Source organism: Pipistrellus kuhlii, unplaced genomic scaffold (assembly GCF_014108245.1).
Source record: "Pipistrellus kuhlii isolate mPipKuh1 unplaced genomic scaffold, mPipKuh1.p scaffold_m20_p_52, whole genome shotgun sequence".
NCBI classification, from domain to species: Eukaryota; Metazoa; Chordata; class Mammalia; order Chiroptera; family Vespertilionidae; genus Pipistrellus; species Pipistrellus kuhlii.
Window position 1 is genome coordinate 915087 of NW_023425554.1, and position 21888 is coordinate 936974.

Genomic DNA, 21888 nt, shown 5'->3' on the forward strand with positions numbered 1-21888 from the left:
CATGTAGGGTGAGGATCAGAAACTCACACCAACGTCTAAGCAGAGCAAGAATTCTACACACTTTGCCACCACCTCTGTCCAAAGTATGAAGCATCATATTCAGGTTCCCCGAGATGAACCCCAAAGGCCCACAACACAGCTATACCACTAGGCATCACAGTCTCAGGTATCTGCATGTCTGCTGAATCAGCACCTCCGTTTCTAGCCTTTTAAGCTCTGGCCCATCTGAAAAACCATCCTTATGCCTTAAACATCTAGCAATCTATCAATCAGACACAGGGGCCCTTCTTTTAATACTATTCAACTTCACTAGATGGACTTGATTTACACATGGTTTTCTGCTTCAGATGTTAGCAGAGCTCCAACCATGTTCCTCAGTGTATTCCAAGCCAGCTCACTGGGGCTCTGGGCAATGACCATCTCATACTGCCTTACGGACTCCCAATCTCCCCTAGTCTGTAATATGCTGTTTCCACTCAGCTCTAAACTGAGAACCTCATCTGTGCACATTTTGCTTAAATCTAAACTTAAATCCAATAGTGAGAGCTGAGAATTTTAAAAAATGTGGTAAACTTCAAAAAACTCACCTACCCATCTCTTCTGGGCAATTTTACCCACTAGAGGTCAAAGGGTGATTTCTGTATAGTGTCTCCCTCCAGGGTCGTTCTATTTGAAAGGATTGGTTTTAATCACATGTATGGTCTGAACTGTAAACAAATGATCTGGCTTCATGGCATAGCCAAGCTTTAAGGTTTGGCTACTGAATTAAGAAGTGATCTTCATTCAGGTCTACAGGTAAGACTGGGGGACGCTTGCTTCTATCGCTACAAGTTGACTATAGTCATGTTCACAGTTCCAGATGAGGCAGGCCCCATTGCCCCTCTCACATTGAGGTTTCTGTTTGAGCATACATTTTGTAGATTTCTTCTTGACAATTTACATCATCCAAATGAACTTTCTAGCAAGTCCTCATTGTTCTTCTCACACCTTCTCTACTACACATATTCAAGAATCCAAATCCCAAGGGCATAAGCAGCATGTGCTTCAAGCTAACAAGGATGGCTCAGAATGAAAACACAGCACCCTTTTCCCGGCAAAAGAAACACAGTCATAAGCAAAACCACGGTTCCATTACTCCCGCTTCTAACAGTGTCCTCTGTCAGACTCCAATCTACTCCAACAGCCCTACCTATGTGCTTCAAACATATCCGCCTCTTCCTCCCCGTAGGGCAGCTGGACACTGGCCCCAACATCTCACCTTGTTGTAGATGTAACAATTTGTAAACATAGTGTTGAAGTCCTGGATACATTCCTGAGCATTCCAGTAATAGTTGTTTTCCAAGCGCTTCTTTATTGTTCCCATATCCATAGGTGTTTTAATGATCTTATAGTAATCCTGGAGAGCAGAGAGAGCAAAAGGCCAGTGTCACCTCTGCAGTCACACAGCACTCATAGCTACAGATCTCACAGGTCACTCCACAGATGCACAGCCTGAAGTTCTTCCATGGTGTCAGTGAACAATTTCAAGGGGACCCTAAGATAAAGGAGACCAGGGAAGGATTCCCAAATGCTAGGTGGTAATTTGGAGGAAAAACATTCAAGTTTGCCAACTGCCCTGTCTGGGAACAGATTGTCTTTACTGAGGTTTTGTTTTGTTTTGTTTTTTTGGTATGTTATAGTGATCTTCCATTTTAAATAAAGAAAAGGGAGAACATACAGCCTTTACAAAAGCAATCCTTATCTAGTAAAACCACTTGTGGCAGGTCCTACTTTCTCTCCACGATGTGAAATTTTGTGTGTCCATAAAATGCAGACTCCAATGGAACCAGTAGTGGAGCTCATCCCTAACAACTGGATCCCTTACTTGTCACACTGAATAATCATGGAGCAGACCTCTACCTACAGTCAAATTCATTGGACTTTCACTTCTTTTACTTGTACACAGTCTACCACCAAGGAACCATTAGTATCTGGTACAAGTAAGCACTAAGCAAGTTAACTGTCAAATGAGGCATCTGCACAGCCTTCACAGATCCTCCTCAAACCCTTGGATCTTATTCTACAAGTGACAAACTTCTAGAAGGAGCCATATGGCAGGCATAGATGTCCACAAGCCCTTTGGATTAAACACCAATATCGTCACAGCTTTCTTCTAAGTCTAGAATACTAAAACCAAATGTTTAAAACAAAACAAAACAAAAAACCAACCACAGGGGAATTTGGGGACAGAATAGGCAGTACCTAGGTTTCCAGGCGGAAGGACCAGAGAGCCAGGCAGGGGACCTGCATACAGCCACCTAGCCCCACCAAGAACCCCATAATTAGGCTTAAATGGGGTAACAGAACCAAGTCCAAGTGGAAGCCTATGGCAGAGGAAGGCCTGTTAGCATGTGCCAATGTCCTAGCTGGGAACAGTGGTGGGCAGTACTGACAAGGCAAGCTGAGGGTGTGAGGTTTTGAGTTGCTCTGACACCCAGGAGAAAAGGAACAAAAATCACCAGCTCACATAGATCCCAGCTCTAGGCATCTTGGCCAAGAGGCCTCAAAGGGGAGACTGAACCAGACTTTTCTACTACATTATACTGTGCTCTGATCACCTCTCCCAAGAGAATCAAGTCCCAATGGAAATTCAGATTTATGGTCAGAGGTCTCTTAGAAGGTGTCAGCTGCTTGAAGTGACCACAGTGTGTCAAGTGACTCAAGGGCAAACAGGACAGTGGTTGAGGATAGAGGACATGGTAGGAGGTGAAATGAAGACAAAAAGAGGGTGGTAGGGAAAAGGGACTGACAAGGACGCAGTGGGTTTAGTGGGATGACAATCCAACCATACATGTGTACTGAATTTGAAAGAGGCAGGCATTCTAGTGAAATGTCCAACAAGAATCAGAGACCAAAATGGAGGTGAAGATCTGGAAGGTATAAGAAAACAGGAAAAGAAGGAAAGGAAACCTTTTTTGGGTGAGCCTATTAATATCCCCCAAAGCGGGAGATGGAGGGGTGGGGAACTGAGTCCCCTGAAAAACTGGGCTTTAGCATGACCTTGCTCCCAGCCTACCACCACCCCCCCCCCCACCCCCCCCACCCCCACCACCCCGCCCCTCTGAATCTACTTCTCACTATTCCTACCTCTCTAAAGATACTGGATCAGTGCCACTGTCTATCCGCCTCTCCTTCCTATATCAGAGCTGCCGAGGGTGATGTCAATAGTCACAGAGACAAGTGGAAATCCTTGACCTAATAGACAACCCACCCCTGTGGCTGTCCCCAGTGGCTAGGATGCTGCTGCATAAAAGTCCCCCAGTGTCCTTTCTCCTGTCTGCCTCACCCTCTCAGCCCTCTGCATCACCCTATACAAACCAGCCCCTTCTTTGTTCTGACCCTGCCGCGTTTCCCTTCAAAGCCAAATTTCTTTGAATGATGGCTTCGTCCTCACCTTCTCATTCACACCGTCGAGAATCTGGTTTCTACTTCTGCGTCACATCTTCCTAAGGTCACCAATGCCTTCCTAAAGGCCAACAGGAGGGTCAGGTAGGAATCCTCATTTCTGGCCCCCCTGTAGCCTCCAATGTGGAGACATGGGGGACTGCTCTCTGTTGATAGGTCTCCTGGCTCCCCTCTGCAAGCTTCCACCTCCCTGGCTTCCACCCCAGGGCTTCTCCCCGTTTTTTGTATTTGCTCTAGGAAGATCACCCTTATCAGGGAGACTGCACAACCAGCTCAACCAGAGACCAGAGTAGCAAGCTCTTCCAAGAGCTTCTCTCTAGTGACAGGTCAGCTGCCTCTACCCTTTGTTATCGTCAATGAAAAGTGTGGCCTCTGAAGTCCAAATTTGGTGAGGACCCTCTTTTGCCTCCATCCTCTTTCCTGAGCCAGTTCATGACTCAGGCCTGCAGTGCCCTCTCCTGACTCACTCTTCTCAAGTGCACATGACATGTACTCAGCGAGAGCACTGGACAGTTGTCCCAGATATAGTGGCCTTTAAGCCAGGAGAATCGTGCCAGTGTGTTCATCCTACTTGAAACTGGATGCCTGCTTCAAGGTGGAGGTCCTAGTGTTTATAGCTCTAGCACTCATAAACCGCTGCCTGGGTTATCTAATTCCAATTCCTGGTTCAGGGGTTGCAGGTGTAGGGATGGGACTTAGCAAACAGCAGAGGGCAACTAAAAGACATTCAGTCCTTGATGCTTTGAAGAAAAAAACAATTAAAGCATTTGAAGAAAAGATAATATTAAAGCATTTATCTCATTTGTTCCTTGAGGTTCAGTTAAGGTTCTAAGTCAAGTTTCCAGAACCATTTGCTAGGAATGTGGACAAACAGAAACTTCTCTAAAGAGAGAAGAGGCAGAGTACAAAATAAATAAATAAAAAACACACACAACAACAAACCACCAAGAGCTAGTGCGGTATAGCCACAAAGGGGTGGGTAGGAATGAGGGCTTGCAGAGAGGCAGCTGGGACAAAGATGCAGCCATATCTGGCCTCCAGCCAGGCCACTTCCATGAACTTACTCCCCGGGAAATGATCAACCACCTTTCCTGCCCTATGCTCTGAGTGACAATGATGGTGCTAGTACCAGAAGAGGACTGCTCCTGTAGCCAGCCAGCCTTCTCTTGCATGGTTTGACCAACTGCTTCTATAATACTTCTGGGAAGGTTAGGAGCACCTGAGAAGAGAGGGGACAGAGAAGTGCTCCCACTTCAGCTACCCATGGAATGAAAGAAAAACTGCAAGCACTCCTTTACCTTTGTTTCAATTGCTCTCTACACAATACTTCCTGGAATCCTAATCTGCTTAAGCCAATAAGCACGTCCTCTATTCTTCCTCATTACTACTCATTAGGATTGCTGGCCGGAGGGTGCTGGAGTTGAGCTGGGTCGCATGCTTTCACAACAATTCAAGCATATCTCTACCCTGCCCTAGAGTCTATCCTCCCCAGGAGCAGTGTAAAAAGAGCCCTGGAAGATGCTACTCTGGGTTCCTGCTCAAACTACTCACAGGGAGGTTTAGCTTGACGGCGTCCACAGGCTGCTGGAAAGGCCACGCAAATTGGTGTTTCCATAGTGTCTTGAGCACCACTTTGAGCAGATATTGCAGTTGGTTGGTCTGTCTCTTGGGCTTGTTGGGGTTGGAGGTCTCCGGGGGCGGGGGGTTGGTGCTGGCTGCGTTGGCTTGCTGGGGTTGGGCTTGGGCCTGCGTTGTAGACATTTGGGTAGTTTCTAGTCCATCCCCCATTACGGGCAGATTTCTTAATCTCGTCCCAGGGCCGCTCTCCGAAGACATGCTACTGATCCCATCACATTCTTCACTGGGCACTCTAAAAGGGAAAAGAAAAGCCACAGTCAGTGAAAAGGCACCACCATGATGACATGTGTCTCCACACCACCGCCACCACGACCAAGGACTAAGCTCCTCTCACAGAGACTGGTTGATCAGCTAGGCCAAGGAGCCACTTCATGCACTGACTAAAAGGGCTCCAAGGCCTGCTCTTCTCAAAGACTGGTCATCCAAAAGGAAAGAGAGAACAGGTAACAACGGGGAGAAACAGGGCATGGAGGTAAGCCAAACAGGAGGTGGCAGGAGCTGTGGCTCTATGGAGCTCATGCAGGAGGGTAAATGAGCAACAAATCAGGTTTTTAGAAAAACAAACAAACAAACAAAAAAAAAACCCACCCAACACAAAATAAAAAAGACAAACCAAGTTTTATAACATCTGAGAGCTTTTAGGGGGCATTGCCCATGTATGAGAGAGCCCCAAATATGTCATTTATATTAAAATTCTTGTTTGTATTTATGGCTCATGAATCATGAAACCAAGTCAGTAATTCCATTTGATAAGCAGAGGCCAGGCAGGAAGAAGTAGAAAGGCTGGCTTGCCCTTCTTGGATGGCCACTGTCCATTACTGAGTGTTCCAGGCAAAGCCTCATGCTTACTAAGAACATCTTCTGGCAACTTAAATAACATGTGGTTGTTGATTAAAGAATCCCACAAGGAACTGCTGATAACACAATAATGAATCCATACTTGATCTAACATTTTATTAACTTGACTTTAAAGTTTATTTATCACCACCCTCGCCCAGCGCCTATCTAAACGCCTTGTCCTGTGGATCCTTGAACGACCCTTGCTTCAAGCCACACCAAATTCTGTAAAAAGCATCCTTACAAGGGTGATTTTGTGTACCTATTGAAGTTATTCTAAAGAGACAACTGCCGGTCAGGGGTATATGTTTTGTTTTAAAAACTGATTTCAGAGAGGAAGGGAAAAGGATATATACACATATACATATACATATACATATACATATACACATATATATCAATGATAAGAGAACCACTGATCGGCTGCCTCCTGCATGCTCCCCACTGGGGATTGAGCCTGTAATCCAGGCACATGCCCTTGACCAAAATCAAATCCGAGACCCTTCAGTCCATAGGCTGATGCTCTCTCCACAGAGACAAATGGCTAGGGCAGGGATACATGTTTAAAAAAAAAACAAAAAAAAAAAAAACACCACACACACATACATACATACACACACACACACACACACACACACACACATATATATATATGTATATATATATTTTTTATTGGTTTCAGAGAGGAAGGGAGAGGGAAGAGAGAGAAACATCGATGATGAGAAAGAATCATTGATCAGCTGCCTCCTGCACACCCCCTACTGATGATCAAGCCCGAAACCTGGGCATGTGCCCTTGTCCGGAATAGAATCCAGGACTCTAATCCACAAGCCAACATTCTATCCACTGAGCAAAACTAGCTAGGGCTAGCATTACACGTTTTTATTGCCATACCGCTTTCCAGACACACAAACGCACCCTTATTCATAGTGCTGAGAGTTCCCAGATTCTATTAATGAGAAGAAACACTGCTCAAACATGTGCTGACCATTTGCATTCTTTTTGTACACTGATTTTCTGACACTTTCCTACTAGCAAGACAAAGGAATGATCAGCTTTAAACCCAGTGACAGCACAAGACGGACTTTGTTGGCTAGCAGCTGCCTACATCACAGGAGCATCTCCTTTAGTAAACCCAAGAGTTACTAGAGATAAAAGAACTCTGGCTGAGGAAGTCAGGCAAGGGCTTATGAAAGAGGACCTATTTTAGGACCACAGGACTCTGGTAGGCAGGGGACAAAACAAGACAGGGAAAACTGACCGGCTCTGTCACAACTTTCTTTCTGGAACTCTTAGCACATGCCAGGCACTCTGTTGATTACTTTATAATCCAGTCCACATGTAATTTTAACCAAAGTTCCCACAAAGATTTTTGCAAATGCAATTCTGGTAAATGATCAAATTTTAAAAGCACCAGGGGGAGAGAGCTTGCTATGTAAAAGCAACTTGGTGGGGCTATAGAGAGCTGGACTTCCTGAGGCAGGCAGGCGGGGTCCTGGTTACAGGATGAGTCTGAGGCTAGCAAAACTGACATGGCCAGAGAGATAGCTTTTCTTCCATAGTGCTCTCATCAATCATGCTGCTTGCTCTAAGGAATCTTGCACCCCATGCTGAACTTAAGTATTTAATGAGATCTAACTACGTCTAAGACATTAGGCAAAAATTTACAGTATGTGCCCTCCCAGAGTACTCCTAAGTCTCAAGAAGGGAGGGATGGCTCCTAAGCTGATCTCTAAGAAGTGTGGGTTCTATTGGAGAACAGAGCCCAGACCTCAGGCAGAACACTTAGAGGAAGAGGGGTCAGGGAGGCCTTTGTGGGTGCCAGGAATTCTGATACCTCTTGCTTGAGATAAGGAAGGGGCACTCCGTGCTGGCATGAGAATGTGATTGAGACTGGAAGTGAAGATCAGCTGGGCAGCAGCTTGTGGGTTGTAGCTCCAAACTAAGAGAGCAGTGTGCCATAAGTGCAGAATCATGAAGGGCATTCCGCTTAAATAACTTCATCTGACAGAGGGCCCCAGGAACACTATTTGGACTACAATAGTTTCCAAAGGAAGATGTAACTGGGCAGGCCTGCTTCAGGCTCTGGGAATACAAGGCAAGTACCCATTGGGGTGGTACAAGTGTGGCTAGAACTAATGGACATGTGACATAGAGAAAAAATAGTGGCTATAGCATAAATCAATGCAGGGCAATGAGGAAAGAGGTGACACTGGTAGGAAGGAGATACATGAAGGCACCTGACTGGGAGTTTTGGCAAGAAGAGATGTGCCCCAGAGCCAAGACCTGAATAAAATGCACTCCAATGAAAGCCGCAAGGGGGCCAGTAGAGTTAAAAATGCCTACAGGTAGATCCAGGGAGAAGCACCCAAAGGCGGGGAGTAAGGGATGGAACTGTCAGAAAAAGCTTGCTCAGAGAATAGAAAACAAATACTGGTGACCCAAGCAAGATGCAGCAGGATCGTGAGTAACCTGAGAAAGGGAGAGAAGGAGTAGCAGCACCCTGAAAGCTACATTTGGAAGGGCAGGAACCTTGCAGGCAAAAGGTGTGTCTATCCTGAGGCAAGGAAAGGGGTTTCTCCAAGTTCTCAGGTTTAGTTGATCAAGAATAGGACCTCAACCTCAAAGAAACAGGGTCTACAGCCATCTGCAGAGCGACACGCCAGGGTTTGGGTGAGGCCGGGGGAAGAGTTTACAGACTATTATCTGAACAGAACTTAATAATGTTGTTTTGCCGAAACCGGTTTGGCTCAATGGACAGAGCGTCAGCCTGTGGACCGAAAAGTCCCAGGTTTGATTCCGGTCAAGGGCATGTACCTTGGTTGTGGGCACATCCCCAGTGGGGGGTGTGCAAGAGGCAGCTCATTGATAATTCTCTCTCATCGATGTTTCTAACTCTCTATCCCTCTCTCTTCCTCTCTGTAAAAAAAAATCAATCAAAATACATTAAAAAATAATAATGTTGTTTTGTTCTCATGGTATCATTTACTGCTATCCATGTGTGTTCTGATTTGGTTTTCTTTCAGAAAAAGGGGCTATAAATAAAACAGTAAATTAAACACACACACACACACACACACACACACACACACACACACAAGCATGCGCGCACGCAATATGAGATGAGTGAGGCAAGAGTGGTGAGACAACAGGAGAGCTGTGGGGGAAATGGAGGGCTGGCCATGTGCACAGGCCTCTGGCTTGTGGCCTCAGTTTGTGACTCTCTCCAGAGGGGAGCCAGCCAAGACCGACTGCATGACTGAAAGCTACAAGTGGAGAAGCCAATGGGCCAGGAGAGTTTGTAGGAAACCGTTGGAAGAGAGAGGGATGACAGAAAAGCATTCATAGAACATCAGACTTCCACGATTAGGTAAGTGGACGGGGTAATCATTTACTGGATAACATCCAGGCCAGTGAGACAGGAGACGACGGATGAATGACTAGGCAACTTGCCAGCTGGCCAGGAGCCTTTGGTTCACGGCTTGCAAATGAGACAGAGAGGTACAGGACATGCCTTTGCGAGTGCTTATATTGACAGAGGGGCAGCACCACGGAGAAGTAGTTTGTCAGTAGGGTTAAAAATGCCTATAGTTGGCCACATAGCAGACCAATATGCTTAAAGGGACAAAAGGGGACAAGTGGCCCCATCATGAAGGGAGGCCCGAGTTTGTGCTAGAGAAGTGAACATGGGAGGGAGAGGGCATTAAAAGAAGATAAAGAATGAAGTACACTTTCGTTTCAACTATTACATTCCCCCCTAGAAAGCAGCTTAGGAATTACAAACATACCAGGTGAATATCTGCAGGCAAGGGGCAGTGGGCGACCCCACCCTGGAGGAGTCATTCTGGCCTCAAGGCAGTGGAGCCCTGTCAGCCACAAGGACACCAGATCCCTACCACGCAAGTCCCATGAGGATGAAGCAGTCCCATACATTTTCCACTAAGTAATGATATTCTGGAAATCTCTAAGCAATGCCCAAAGGCAAAATGTCATCAAGGTAACTGATTTCTGGAGCATTGGGGCTAGACTGTACCTTTTCTCTTTCCAAATAAACCTGCGGAGAAGCCAAGGGGTAAAGGGCTCTGGTCCTAACCACTTTTCTTCACCTTTAATCCAGGGCCAGATGGGAAGCCCTTAAGAGCAAAGAAACTGAATTTTCCGTTCACAAAATGAACAGAGCTTTTTCTACAGAAAACCCGATCCCGAATTCTGCTTCATCTCTGTGCTTTAAACTACCTACCGTGTTTCCCCAAAAATAAGACCTACTTACTTACAGGTTTCCTTCTGAGTGTAATATAAGGGATCCCCCCGAAAAAAGCCCCCCCCCCCCCGGCTAAACATGAGAGCAGGCTAAACATGAGAGATTTGGTCCACTGATTCTGAAAGAAATGGAGTCACAAGAAATTCACCAGGAAATTCAGGAATTGGATTGTTATGATGACGTTATAGAAGACGATGACATGGTTGTCATTGAATAAATGAGTAAATTTTTGTAGGATTCAGTTTGTCTGGTTTGTGTTGACAACTACCGTACTATCGTACCATATACAGGTAATAAATTTCCTTTATTTTCATTTAACAATAAATGTGTACTGTATTCTTCTTCATGGAAAAATAAGACATCCCTTGAAAATAAGACCTAGCTCATCTTTGGGAGCAAAAATTAATATAAGACACTGTCTTATTTTCGGGGAAACAGGGTACCTCTACCACAAAAGCCAAAACCCTATTCCTAGCCAGCTGGCTCAGATCTGACACATGATAATATCTAAATCTTTAAAACATCTCTGAGATTGCATCTGGCCTCATCCCCACTTTAAAGACAAGGAAACCAAGGCACAGAGAAGAAACACATTGCTGAAGCATCACCAGTGTTTTCATATTACACTGTGTTTTACAAAATATCATACTTTAAAAAGATATTAGCTTGTAAGAACATGTAATAAATAACTTCACAATGCAATGGGTATTTAATTTTAAGGTGTGCCTTTAACATTTATGTAAAACGTTTTTGTACTCGTTCAACAGAAACTTATCTGGCCACTGGGTAAAGCTAGGAATAAAACTACTGGTCCGCAATGTGATTATTAAACAGGATGTGCAAAGATCAGGTCTAACTATCCAGGGTGGCCAAGAATTTGACACATGATTCTGAACCACTTGTGAGCTGAATATGCACCACTAGGAGGGTCCAAAGCAAACAGTTGGAGAGTGGACAAAGAGGGGTTTAGAGGCACACCATCTTAACATGAAAAATCAAGGCACAAAACTCACACACTTGTAATGCCTAAGGTCAATTCCATAAAGAAAGAAACTGCTGGAGGTTTTCAATTCAAGCATGAAGGCATGATATGTGGAGAAAGCTGTGTTCAACAGATGAGATGGACTTGGGAGCCACAAGTACCTCAAAGTTTCTTTTAAAGAGGCACTGAGGACAACCAGTGACAGGTGACATCCATGGCATCTGCAACAACTGAGTCAAGGGGATCTCTGTGAGATGCCAGGCTCAGAAAACCTGCACATTGCAGCTCAGCCCTCCCATGACTGTAGGCAAGTAAAATCCTTAGAAAAGGCCACGAAGCCATTCCTTTAAAAAAGAAAAAAGCCCACAGGTGGAGCTCAGCGGTTGAGCTTTGATCTAGGAACAAGGAGGCCACAGTTCAATTCCTGGTCAGGGCATATGCTGGGGTTACAGGCTAGATCCCCAGTGGGGGGGGGATGCAACCGATCAATGATTCTCTCTCATCACTGATATTTCTATCTATCTCTCCCTCTCCTTTCCTCTTTGAAATAAGTAAAAATATATTTTAAAAGAGGGAGAGAAAAATTAAAAAAAATCCTACTCAGCAAACATAAGAGAAACCAGTAAGAATCAGTCTAGGCTCTCTGCTCCTCCTGTTCGTCAGACAGCCTTTCCTCCTTCCCAGTGCCAGCAGCCACAACCCTGAGACATAATAGTGAAGGTCGGAGTGAACAGATTTGGCCGTATTGGGCACCTGGTCACCAGGGCTGCTTTTAACTTGTCATCAATGGAAAGTCCATCTCCATCTTACAGGAGCGAGATCAAAAGGGGTGGTGCTGGGGCTAAGTATGTTGTGGAGTCCACCAGTGTCTTCACTACCATGGAGAAGGCTGGGGCTCACTTGAAGGGCAGAGCCAAGAGGGTCATCGTCTCTGTCCCTTCTACGGATGCCCCCATGTTTGTGATGGGTGTGAACCATGATAAGTATGACAACTCCCTCAAGATTGTCAACAATGCCTCCTGCACCACCAACTGCTTGGCCCCCTGGCCAAGGTCAACTATGACTTCTTTGGCATTGTGGAGGGACTCATGACCACAGTCCATGCCATCACCGCCACCTAGAAGACCGTGGATGGTCCCTCTGGGAAGCTGTGGCATCTTGGCCGAAGGCTGCCCAGAAAATCATCCCTGCTTCTACTGGCACTGTCAAGGAGAGCTGAATGGGAAGATCACTGGCATGGTCTTCCGTGCCCCCACCACCAATGTGTCGGTTGTGGATCTGACCTGCCACTTGGAGAAAGCTGCCAAATACGATATCAAGAAGGTTGTGAAGCAGGCATCAGAGGGCCCTCTCAAGGGCATCCTAGGCTACACTGAGGACCAGGTTGTCACCTGGGACTTTAACAGTGACACCCACTCCTCCACCTTTGATGCTGGGGCTGGTATTACCCTCAATAACCACTTTGTCAAGCTCGTTTCCTGGTATGACAATGAATTTGGCTACAGCAACAGGGTGGTGGACCTTATGGTTCACATGGGCTCCAAGGAGTAAGAGCCCCCTGGACCACCAGCCCCAGCAAGAGGAAGAGAGGCCCTCAGCTGCTGAGGAGTCCTTGCCCAGATCAATTCCCCAACACACTGAGAATCTCCTGACCACCGTTTCCATCCCAGACCCCCTGAAGAAGGGGAGGAGTGAAGGGAGTCCTACTGTATCGTGCACCATCAATAAAGTTTACTGCACTCAGCTTCCCCTACCTCCACCCCCCCCCCCCCAAAGAAAAGAATCAGTCTATTGTAGGCCAGAGAACAGAGGCACCAGATAGCCTCTATGTGAGAGCTAGGATGACTTTACTAAGGCACAGACCCAAAAGGATGCATATTTAAATGTTGTAAATCTTTTCCACAGCTGTCGCCCTCGTTCCATACTACCCCAGCAAGCCCCTACCATCAACGCGCCAAACAACACAAAGGGCCGCAATAGACTCCTTCCTTCACCTTCAGAACTTACATTTGCTATACCTGGTGCTTCCTTGAACTCTTTGTGGCTCTGAAGCTCAGCCTCCCCCCATATGCACACCCAGGAGCCCCAGAGCAGGGACATCTTTACTTCATTTCTGTCCTCCCAGTACAAAGCAGGTAATCAGTGAATGACCCTGGGATAAAGGGCATCCCACAGTGACCACACCAGATTGTCATCCTGGGCCTTTCAGCTCAAGTCCAAAGTTCTGGAAAAGGAAAGCAGCTCTCATTCGAATAAGGAAATCTCACTCAACCAATGCTTTCCATCTGAGCTCCATGCCAGGACTGGAAACTGCAGTTGAAATAATATTCTGTGAGTGATTAAGCAATACCTAGGTGAGTACTGCAAGGGAGGAGGACAAGGCTGCTCTGGCCACAAACAGGGACTGTGTGCACTCCTGTGGAGGATGAGGCAGAGAGGAGCAGAGAGGGAAAGGACAGGACAGGGCAAGACCAACGTAGTAACACAGACACAGGTTTGGAGGCAGGACAGACACCAGAGCACACAGGCAGCTGAAAGAAGGGCAGGTGGGATGGCAGTCAAGGGGCCAAAGTGACCACACTGGTTTTTTGTCCTTCACAAGTCCCTAACTGCAGGGTTGGGAATATAGTGTGGGCTTAGAAGGTGCACTGGACCTAGATTCCAGGGACATTCTGAAAGTAGACAATAGGAGAATCTCATTCCTGACTCAACCGTATAGTTGAGAACCCCATACTCAACTATACCTGCACACATTCAACATGCTGTTCACAGATGCAAAAGATGGGGAACCCAAGAAGGGATGTTTAGAAACAGGGTACATCAGTGAGGGTGAGTGCCAGAGTTGCTCTCTATGGGTATGAGTCCTGCAGGAAATAAATGACTCTCAGCACCTGGACCCAATAGGGAGAGAAGCTGGAAATGCAGAAACAAGAAAAAGCAGACACCATGTAAAAATCTACATGGTACAAGAAATGCAGGTAGCAGATGGTCAATCTGGCTCTAAGCGTGTGAGGAGCTGTGCAACAGGCACACACATTTCATTAGGAAGTAACTATGATTATCCAAAGGTATTGTCTTCCTTCCAACTTCTGTGTTTTTTTTGTTTTTGTTTTTGTTTTTCCCCCCAAACTGCTGGGACATTAGTACTTATTTACTTGTATGCTTTGGCCTAGGAATAAAGCAAAACATTGAGATACTTAAGAATGTTGTGAACCACAAAAGTTTAGTAACTTCTGGGTTAATGAAAATTAAGTTATTTCCCTAAATTTACAGACCCCTCTCCCCCAATTAAGCACTTCTGTTTCAAGGACATTGATTGCTATAATACCAACTCATTTAAGTGACCTGAATACATTTTAAGGACAGACATTATTTAGCAGACAATACACTATAATGTTTTTCAAATTTCAACAGAAACTGTTGTGGTGGCCTCATCATCCTCATCCCCATGGCAACATGGAAGCAGAATAGCGATGGCCTGGTTGGTCAGAGGTCGCCTGGGGCTTTGTCTGTCTAGAGTGCTCTGTTCCATAGCAGCCTCTGCTCACTAACCAAACCCAGGGGTGGAGGTAGTTGACCAGCACTGCTGGGCCTTGTGGGTCTGCAGTTTGACCAATGACACCCATTTTCATGTCCCAACACTTATTTATTATTTACTTATCTATTATTTACTTATCTAGAGGAAGGGAGAGAGATAGAGAGGTAGAAACATCGATGAGAAAGAATCATTGATCAGCTGCCTCTTGCACACCCCCTACTGGGGATTTGCCCGCAACCAATGTACATGCCCTTGACCGGAATCGAACCTGGGACTTTTCAGTCCGCAGACGGACGCTCTACAGCTGAGCCAAACCGGTTTTGGCCCAGCCGGGCTTTTTACTGGAGAGCATTATGCTAAGTAAAATAAGCCAGGCAGTGAAAAAAAAATAACACATGATCTCACTTATTTATGGATAATAAATAACCTGATGAACAAAAAGATAGACACAGGCAGAGAAGCATAGAACAGACTGTCAAATTACAGCGGGAAGGCTGGCGAGTGTTGGGGGTAAGAGATCAACCAAAGACTGTATGCATGCATACAAGCATAACCAATGGACTGCAAGACACTGGGGTGGGGTGAGGGCATTTGAGGGGGGGGCGGTGTAGGAGTGGCTGGGGGAAGGCTGGGGGGGGGGGGAGGAGACATATGTACTACTATGGTAATACTTTAAACAAAAAATATATTATATATATAAAAAAGTCCCAGCATTTATTAATTACTGGACCTACCCTCTTTGCAGAATACCACATGACCCTTGATTTGAGTCTCTGAGATTTCAGGAGTGATCTTTCTAAGGAATTTCACTCTCATACACAAATCAGAGCCAAGATAACTCACAGTACCTGGCATCTGTTTGCAATGTTATTTGGCACAGATCACAGGTGAAATCTGAAGTACACGTCCTGCTGATGCCATAGCAGCAAGGTGGAGGGGAGCAGAAGCCAAGTAGTTATTTATGCATCCCAAGCAGTAAGGGGCCCACAGGGCTGTGGCCTGACCTTGTTTCATGCCAAGCAAAATGCTGGTAATACCAGGTGACCCCAGCCCGTAAAGAAGTTGTATGTTCACAGCTGCACACACTCTTCAGAAAAAAGAAGTCTCCTCCCCACCACTACAAGGCTCTACTATAAAAAACCATTTGGGCCCTAACTGGTTTGGCTCAGTGGATAGAGCGTCAGCCTGAGAACTGAAGGGTCCAGGTTCAATTCCAGTCAAGGCATGTACCTTGGTTGCGGCACATCCCAGTGGGGAGGAAAAGGGATGCAGGAGGCAGCTGATCCATGCTTCTCTCTCATCTGATGTTTCTAACCCTATTCCTTCCTCTCGGTAAAAAAATCAATAAAATATATATTTTTTAAAAATCATTTGGGGGAAATGCAAGATTATACCTGGAAAAAAAGAAAGGGAGAGGGGAACTCTAACTTGGGGTAAAAATTCACCAATTTCTCAATGCTAGTTAATTTGCAGCCATTCTTACCCTGTTCTAAGAACACCTTTCTTGGAACCATTGGTTACACTGGTTGCAAAATATGAGTATCAGAAGGTCTGCTCCCTCATGGTCCCAGAGCAGAAGTTACTTCCCATTCAGGACCACAGCCTGCTTCACTGTGTGATCTGTGTCAGTGGGGAAGCACATACACAGGATTCTTGTCCATCTAACCAGCTCAGGCAGCTGGTGAGAACAGCACTCATGTTATCAGCCAGACTGCACTGCCTGGAGCCTAGCCAGTGGCTGTGAGCCGAAGCTGCTCTTAGAAGTCTTAATCCTCCTTTTCCTCATGCTTGTACACACTCTGACCCACACCCCTAAGACCTGCCAACTGGGCCTATTACACCTTGGACTCCACCCAGCAGCTTGCCTTAACCCAGGCGATTCAAGGTGCAGATGAGCCAGTCTTCCTGATTGGGAAGTACAGATACACTCAAAGCTCTCGGTCTCCCAAGGAAGGGACCAAGTCTACAAAGACCCTGAAGCTAGGAGGGCTAGGAGGGCTAGGAGCCAGGCCCCAGGCAAGCCCCAACCCTGCCAATCAGAATTCCAGTCCTTCTGCTTTAGAAACCAATATAAATGACCTGTTGGGTCATTAAGTTAGGGGCACTGATCCCTGGCTGGGTGGGGTCAGTTGGTTGAAGTGACATCCCAAAAGGTTTAATTCCCGGTCAGAATACATACCATTGTGGGTTCAATCCTCAAACCAGGCATGTATGAGAGGCAACCGGTTGCGCCTCTCTTTCTCTCTCTAAAATCAATAAAAAATATATCCTTGGGTGAGGATTAAAAAAAAAAAAAATAGGGGCACTGAAAATTTTATACCATCCTTTCCCTGAGAAAGCTGCCAAAAGATGGAGGACTGAGTAGCTCGGGTACAATAAAAGGTGTTCCACTGGTGCTGACAAGAACATCTGGTTATATGGATTTGTAAATGTAAAATGTTCCTGTGATGGACATATCGTACAATAAAAACAAACAAAACTCTAATGTGGCCAAAACCGGTTTGGCTCAATGGATAGAGCTTTGGCTTGGAGACTGAAGGTCCCGGGTTCGATTCTGGTCAAGGGCATGTACCTTGGTTGTGGGCAGGGGGTGTGCAAGAGGCAGCTGATCGATGACTCTGGCTCATCGATGTTTCTAACACTCTCTCTCCCTTCCTCTCTGTACAAAATCAATAAAATATATTTAAAAAACAAAAACACCCGAAACCGGTTTGGCTCAGCGGCAGAGCGTTGGTCTGCGGACTGAAAAGTCAAGGGTTTGATTCCGGTCAAGGGCATGTACCTTAGTTGCGGGCACATCCCCGGTAGGGGGTGTGCAAGAGGCAACTGGTCAATGTTTCTCTCTCACCGACGTTTCTAGCTCTCTGTCTCTTTCCCTTCCTCTCTAAAAAGTCAATAAAATATATTAAAAAAGAATTTAAAAAACAAAAATCAAAAACAAAAAAAAACTCTAATGTGGACAAGATAAAATGTGCTAGGACAGTGGTCGGCAAACTCATTAGTCAACAGAGCCAAATATCAACAGTGCAACAATTGAAATTTCTTTTGAGAGCCAAATTTTTTAAATTTAAACTTCTTCTAACACCACTTCTTCACACCAGACTCACCCGGCCATGGTATTTTGTGGAAGAGCCACACTCAAGGGGCTAAAGAGCTGCATGTGGCTCGAGAGCCGAAGTTTGCCGACCACGGTGCTAGGCTAAAGTATATCCCCAGCAGGGGCAGACTAATTTTTCCTATAAAGGGCCAGAGAGTAAACACAAGACAACTGTGTGAGACATAGTTTGTTGCAATATTGCATTCTGCTGTTGCTATATCAGGAAAGCAGCCCCCTAAAAATCCTTAGACAAATGATATGACGGTGCCAATCAAATTGAGATTGGCCTGTGGTTTGCAACCCATTTCCAGTCTTTGTGGCAAGGTGAGGTAAAGCAGAATGAAAAATTACAGATGGAGAACCAAGATGGCAACCTAGGTAAGCGCCTATAGTGCTGCCTGGCACAACAATTTCAAAATAACAACTAAAGGCAGAACAAACATCATCTAAAACCACAGGAAAGCTGGCTGAACAGGAAATCCACAACTAGAAAGAAGGAGAGGCTCATGGATCAGATCAGGAGTCACAAAGTGCTGAGGTCTGGAGGTCAATTCTTCCCAGTGATACCAACAACAATCAAGACTTCAAGACAACTACAACAAGGCTGTACATGCAGTACACAAAGGGGAGCACCAAGAGTGTCTACCTCAGGTAACTGGGGAGGCTGAACCACCAGAACATATAGGACACCAAACACACAAAGCCACCCTACCAACTCAGGGAAGCAGCGAAAATGCCAAGACAAGGAAAGAGATCTCAAACAAAAGAAATGGAGAACAAAAGACTGGATTTAGAGTCCAAAACCATGGTTATAAGGCTTTTCAAGAATTTCCTAGAAAAGGCTGATAAATTTAATGAGACCCTGGAGGATATGAAAAAGGACCAACTAGAAATTAAACATACACTGATGGAAATAAAAAATATTATACAGAGACCCAACAGCAGACTAGAGGAATGCAAGAATCAAGTTAAAGATTTGGAATACAAAGAGGCAAAGGACACTTCTCTGGAGAAGCAAGAAGAGAAGAAAATCCAGAAAATTCAAGATAGTGTAAGAAATCTCTGGGACAACTTCAAACATACCAACATCAGAATTATGGGGGTGCCAGAAGAAGAGAGAGAGCAAGACACTGAAAACCTATTTGAAGAAATAATGTCAAAAAAACTTCCTCCACCTGGTGAAAGAAATAGACTTAGAAGTACAGGAAGCGCACAGAACTCCAAACAAAAGGAATCCAAAGAGGACCACACCAAGACACATCATAATTAAAATGCCAAGAGCAAAAGACAAAGAGAGAATCTTACAAGCAGCAAGAGAAACACAGTTAGTTACCTATAAGGGAGCACCCATACTACTATCAGCTGATTTTCAACAGAAACTATGAGGGCCAGATGGGAGTGGCAAGAAATATTCAAAGTGATGAATAGCAACCTATAACCAAGATTACTCAACCCAGCAAAGTTATCATTCAGAATTAAAGGGCAGATAAAGAGCTTCACAGATAAGAAAAAACTAAAGGCATTCATCACCACCAAACCAATATTATATGAAATGCTGAAAGGTATTCTTTAAGAAGAGGAAGAAGAAAAAGGTAAAGATAAAAATTATGATCAACAAATATATATCAATAAGTGAATATAAAAATCAAGTGAATTATCTGAGGAACAGAATAAACTGGTGAATATAATAGAATCAGGGGCAAAGAAAGAGAGTGGATTGATAATTATCAGGGGGAAAGGTGTGTGGGAGGTGCAGGGAGAGACTGGACTAAAATCGTACACCTATGGATAAGGACAATTGGGGGGCAGGTAAGGATAGAGGTTGGGTTGGGAACCGCGTGGAAGGGAGCTATGGGGGGGAAAAGGAGAAACAATTGTAATAATCTGAATAAATATGTATTTAATTAAAAAAAACACACAAAGATTTAAAAAATAAAATAAATATCTAAAAAAGAAAAAGAAAAAAAAAAGAAAAATCACAGATTAGGTAAAATTGTGCAAGTAGGCAGGTACACAGAACAATAAAACGATGTGGGATATGGTAGTGGATCTGTGGAGGACTTATATCCATTTATGATGCCATTAATTTAGGTTTTGGGTTCATAAGTCATTGTCTTCTGATAGCCTGTTTTCAAGTTATTTACTCTAGTCTTTTACTTATCTTCACTTTTTATCTTTAGTTATTAATTTTTCAAAAGAGCTGACACTGCCAAAACAGGTTTGGCTCAGTGGATAGAGCATCGGCCTGTGGACTGAAAGGTCCCAGGTTCGATTATGGTCAAGGGCATCTACCTTGGTTGCGGGTAAATCCCCAGTAGGGGGTGTGCAAGAGGCAGCTGATCAATGATTCTTTCTCATCGATGTTTCTAACTCTCTATCCCTCTCTTCCTCTTTGTAAAAAAAAAATCAATAAAAAATATGTTTTTAAAAAGCTGAGACTGATATTAATCTATAATAAGAACTGCAATGTAACAGTGCTGTTAATTCATAAAGAAAAATTCTACTTTGATAGGTGGACTCAAAGATGGCTACAGAGCCTTGCAGATCACAAAGCTGAGATGGTCAGGAAGGACAAGCAATTCCTCCACTTAGATGAGAATTTCCCAGTAGGAGGAAACTACATTATGAGGAGAAAAACTAAGAGTGAGAAATTATAATAGGATTAGGCTGACAAAAGTCTTGGGACTGCCCTGCTGTAGACTGGAAAGCTTCTGAAGATGATAAGCACACTGGTTCTCTAGGACCCTCCCCATTTCCAACAAAAGGATAATAATCAAGTTGATAATCCTTATGAACAAAATATAAAACTGTAAAAATAAAAACTATGATGTTTTCCGTACACCAAATACAGAGGGAAACATTTCAGCGTCAACCTCCAAGCAAGTGATCTAAGTTAAGCTGTCTGGAGATTTGGAAGGCCAAGTAGAGGGAGGTGAGCAGTGCAATCAACAACTTGCACAGCCAACGGCTAGCTGTACACCGGGAGAAGCAGTCCATTGCCTGTGGCTGAAATGTTGCAGAATGCATCAGTTGGGTACACAGGGCTGATATAAGTGAAAACAACATTCAACAAATAAGAAGAGCTAACGGCAGAATCTCCACAAAAGCATGTGGTGCCTCTAAGCAGCAGAGTGGTGGCTGAGAGTGATACTAAAGGTTTCCCTGGGACCCACTTATGCTCACTGGAAACAACAGGGGCTCCGAGAGACACCACAACTCTGACATCTGAACAACACTTCAGCTACCACCACCAAAAGCCTTCAATGAGAAGAAAATTAAAACCAGCCCTTCAATGGCTAAGAGGAGACATGGAGACACTCCAAGGAGCCAGGAACAGACATATCCAGGATGGATAAGAACACACACTGACTCAGGGTTTAGAGATGCAGGAGCCTGGTTACCTCAATGAAGAGTTGGTAATACCAGTTGAGTTGCTTTACCCTTGGAGTGTCTCTCTAGTTTAAATGCTGTCATCTCTCACTGGATGGTTGAGGGTAGATAATATCTTTAAAGATATTACCTTCCCTTTAAAGATATTAAACATATCCCTTTAAAGATATTACCTACCTTTAAAGATATTACCTACCCTCTGACCTTCACTGAGCTAAATTTTAAATATGGGCGGGGGGGGGGGGGGGGAAGGGGAAGAATGAAGGTTACTTTTGTCAGTATCAGGCCCTCTCAAGAAGTGGCTCCAGGAAAGATGACTGACTTTTCTTCTCATCTTGCCTTACCTTTCTCTCTTTTCTTTTTAAAAAGACTGTTGCCAAAACCGGTTTGGCTCAGTGGATAGAGCATCTGCCTGCAGACTGAGAGGTCCTGGGTTTGATTCCGGTTAAGGGCATGTACATTGGTTGCAGGCACATCCCCAGTAGGGAGTGTGCAAGAGGCGGCTGATCAATGTTTCTCTCATGTATGTTTCTAACTCTCTATCCCTCTCTCCCCCTTCCTCTCTGTAAAAAAATCAATAAACTATATTTAAAAATTGTTTATTGAGAGAGAGAGAGAGAGAGAGAGAAAGAGAGAGAGAGAGAGAGAGAGAGAGAGAGAGAAGAGAAGAGAAGAGAAGAGAAGAGAAGAGAAGAGAAGAG

The 21888-nt window shown here is 44.8% G+C and overlaps 1 protein-coding gene and 1 pseudogene across 21 annotated transcripts in view; one reads left to right on the forward strand and one right to left on the reverse strand.

The window, feature by feature from the left end:
* Positions 1–21888, reverse strand: part of BRD4 (bromodomain containing 4) — an 89699-nt gene that overhangs the window by 27273 nt on the left and 40538 nt on the right. For 19 of the 21 annotated variants that reach the window (XR_004984053.2, XR_006740142.1, XR_006740143.1 and 16 more), the window contains 2 exons: positions 4996–5314; positions 1259–1396 (listed from right to left, as the gene is read on the reverse strand). Coding sequence is in view for 15 of the 21 variants with exons in the window: in XM_036415920.2 (XP_036271813.1) it covers positions 1259–1396; positions 4996–5280 (423 nt within the window). In the remaining 6 variants the exon portion in view is untranslated. Of the gene's footprint in view, positions 1–587; positions 667–1258; positions 1397–4995; positions 5315–21888 lie in introns of those variants that run through there. The other 2 variants (XM_045573567.1, XM_036415929.2) reach the window with 2 other exon arrangements.
* Positions 8370–12753, forward strand: LOC118706517 (annotated as a pseudogene).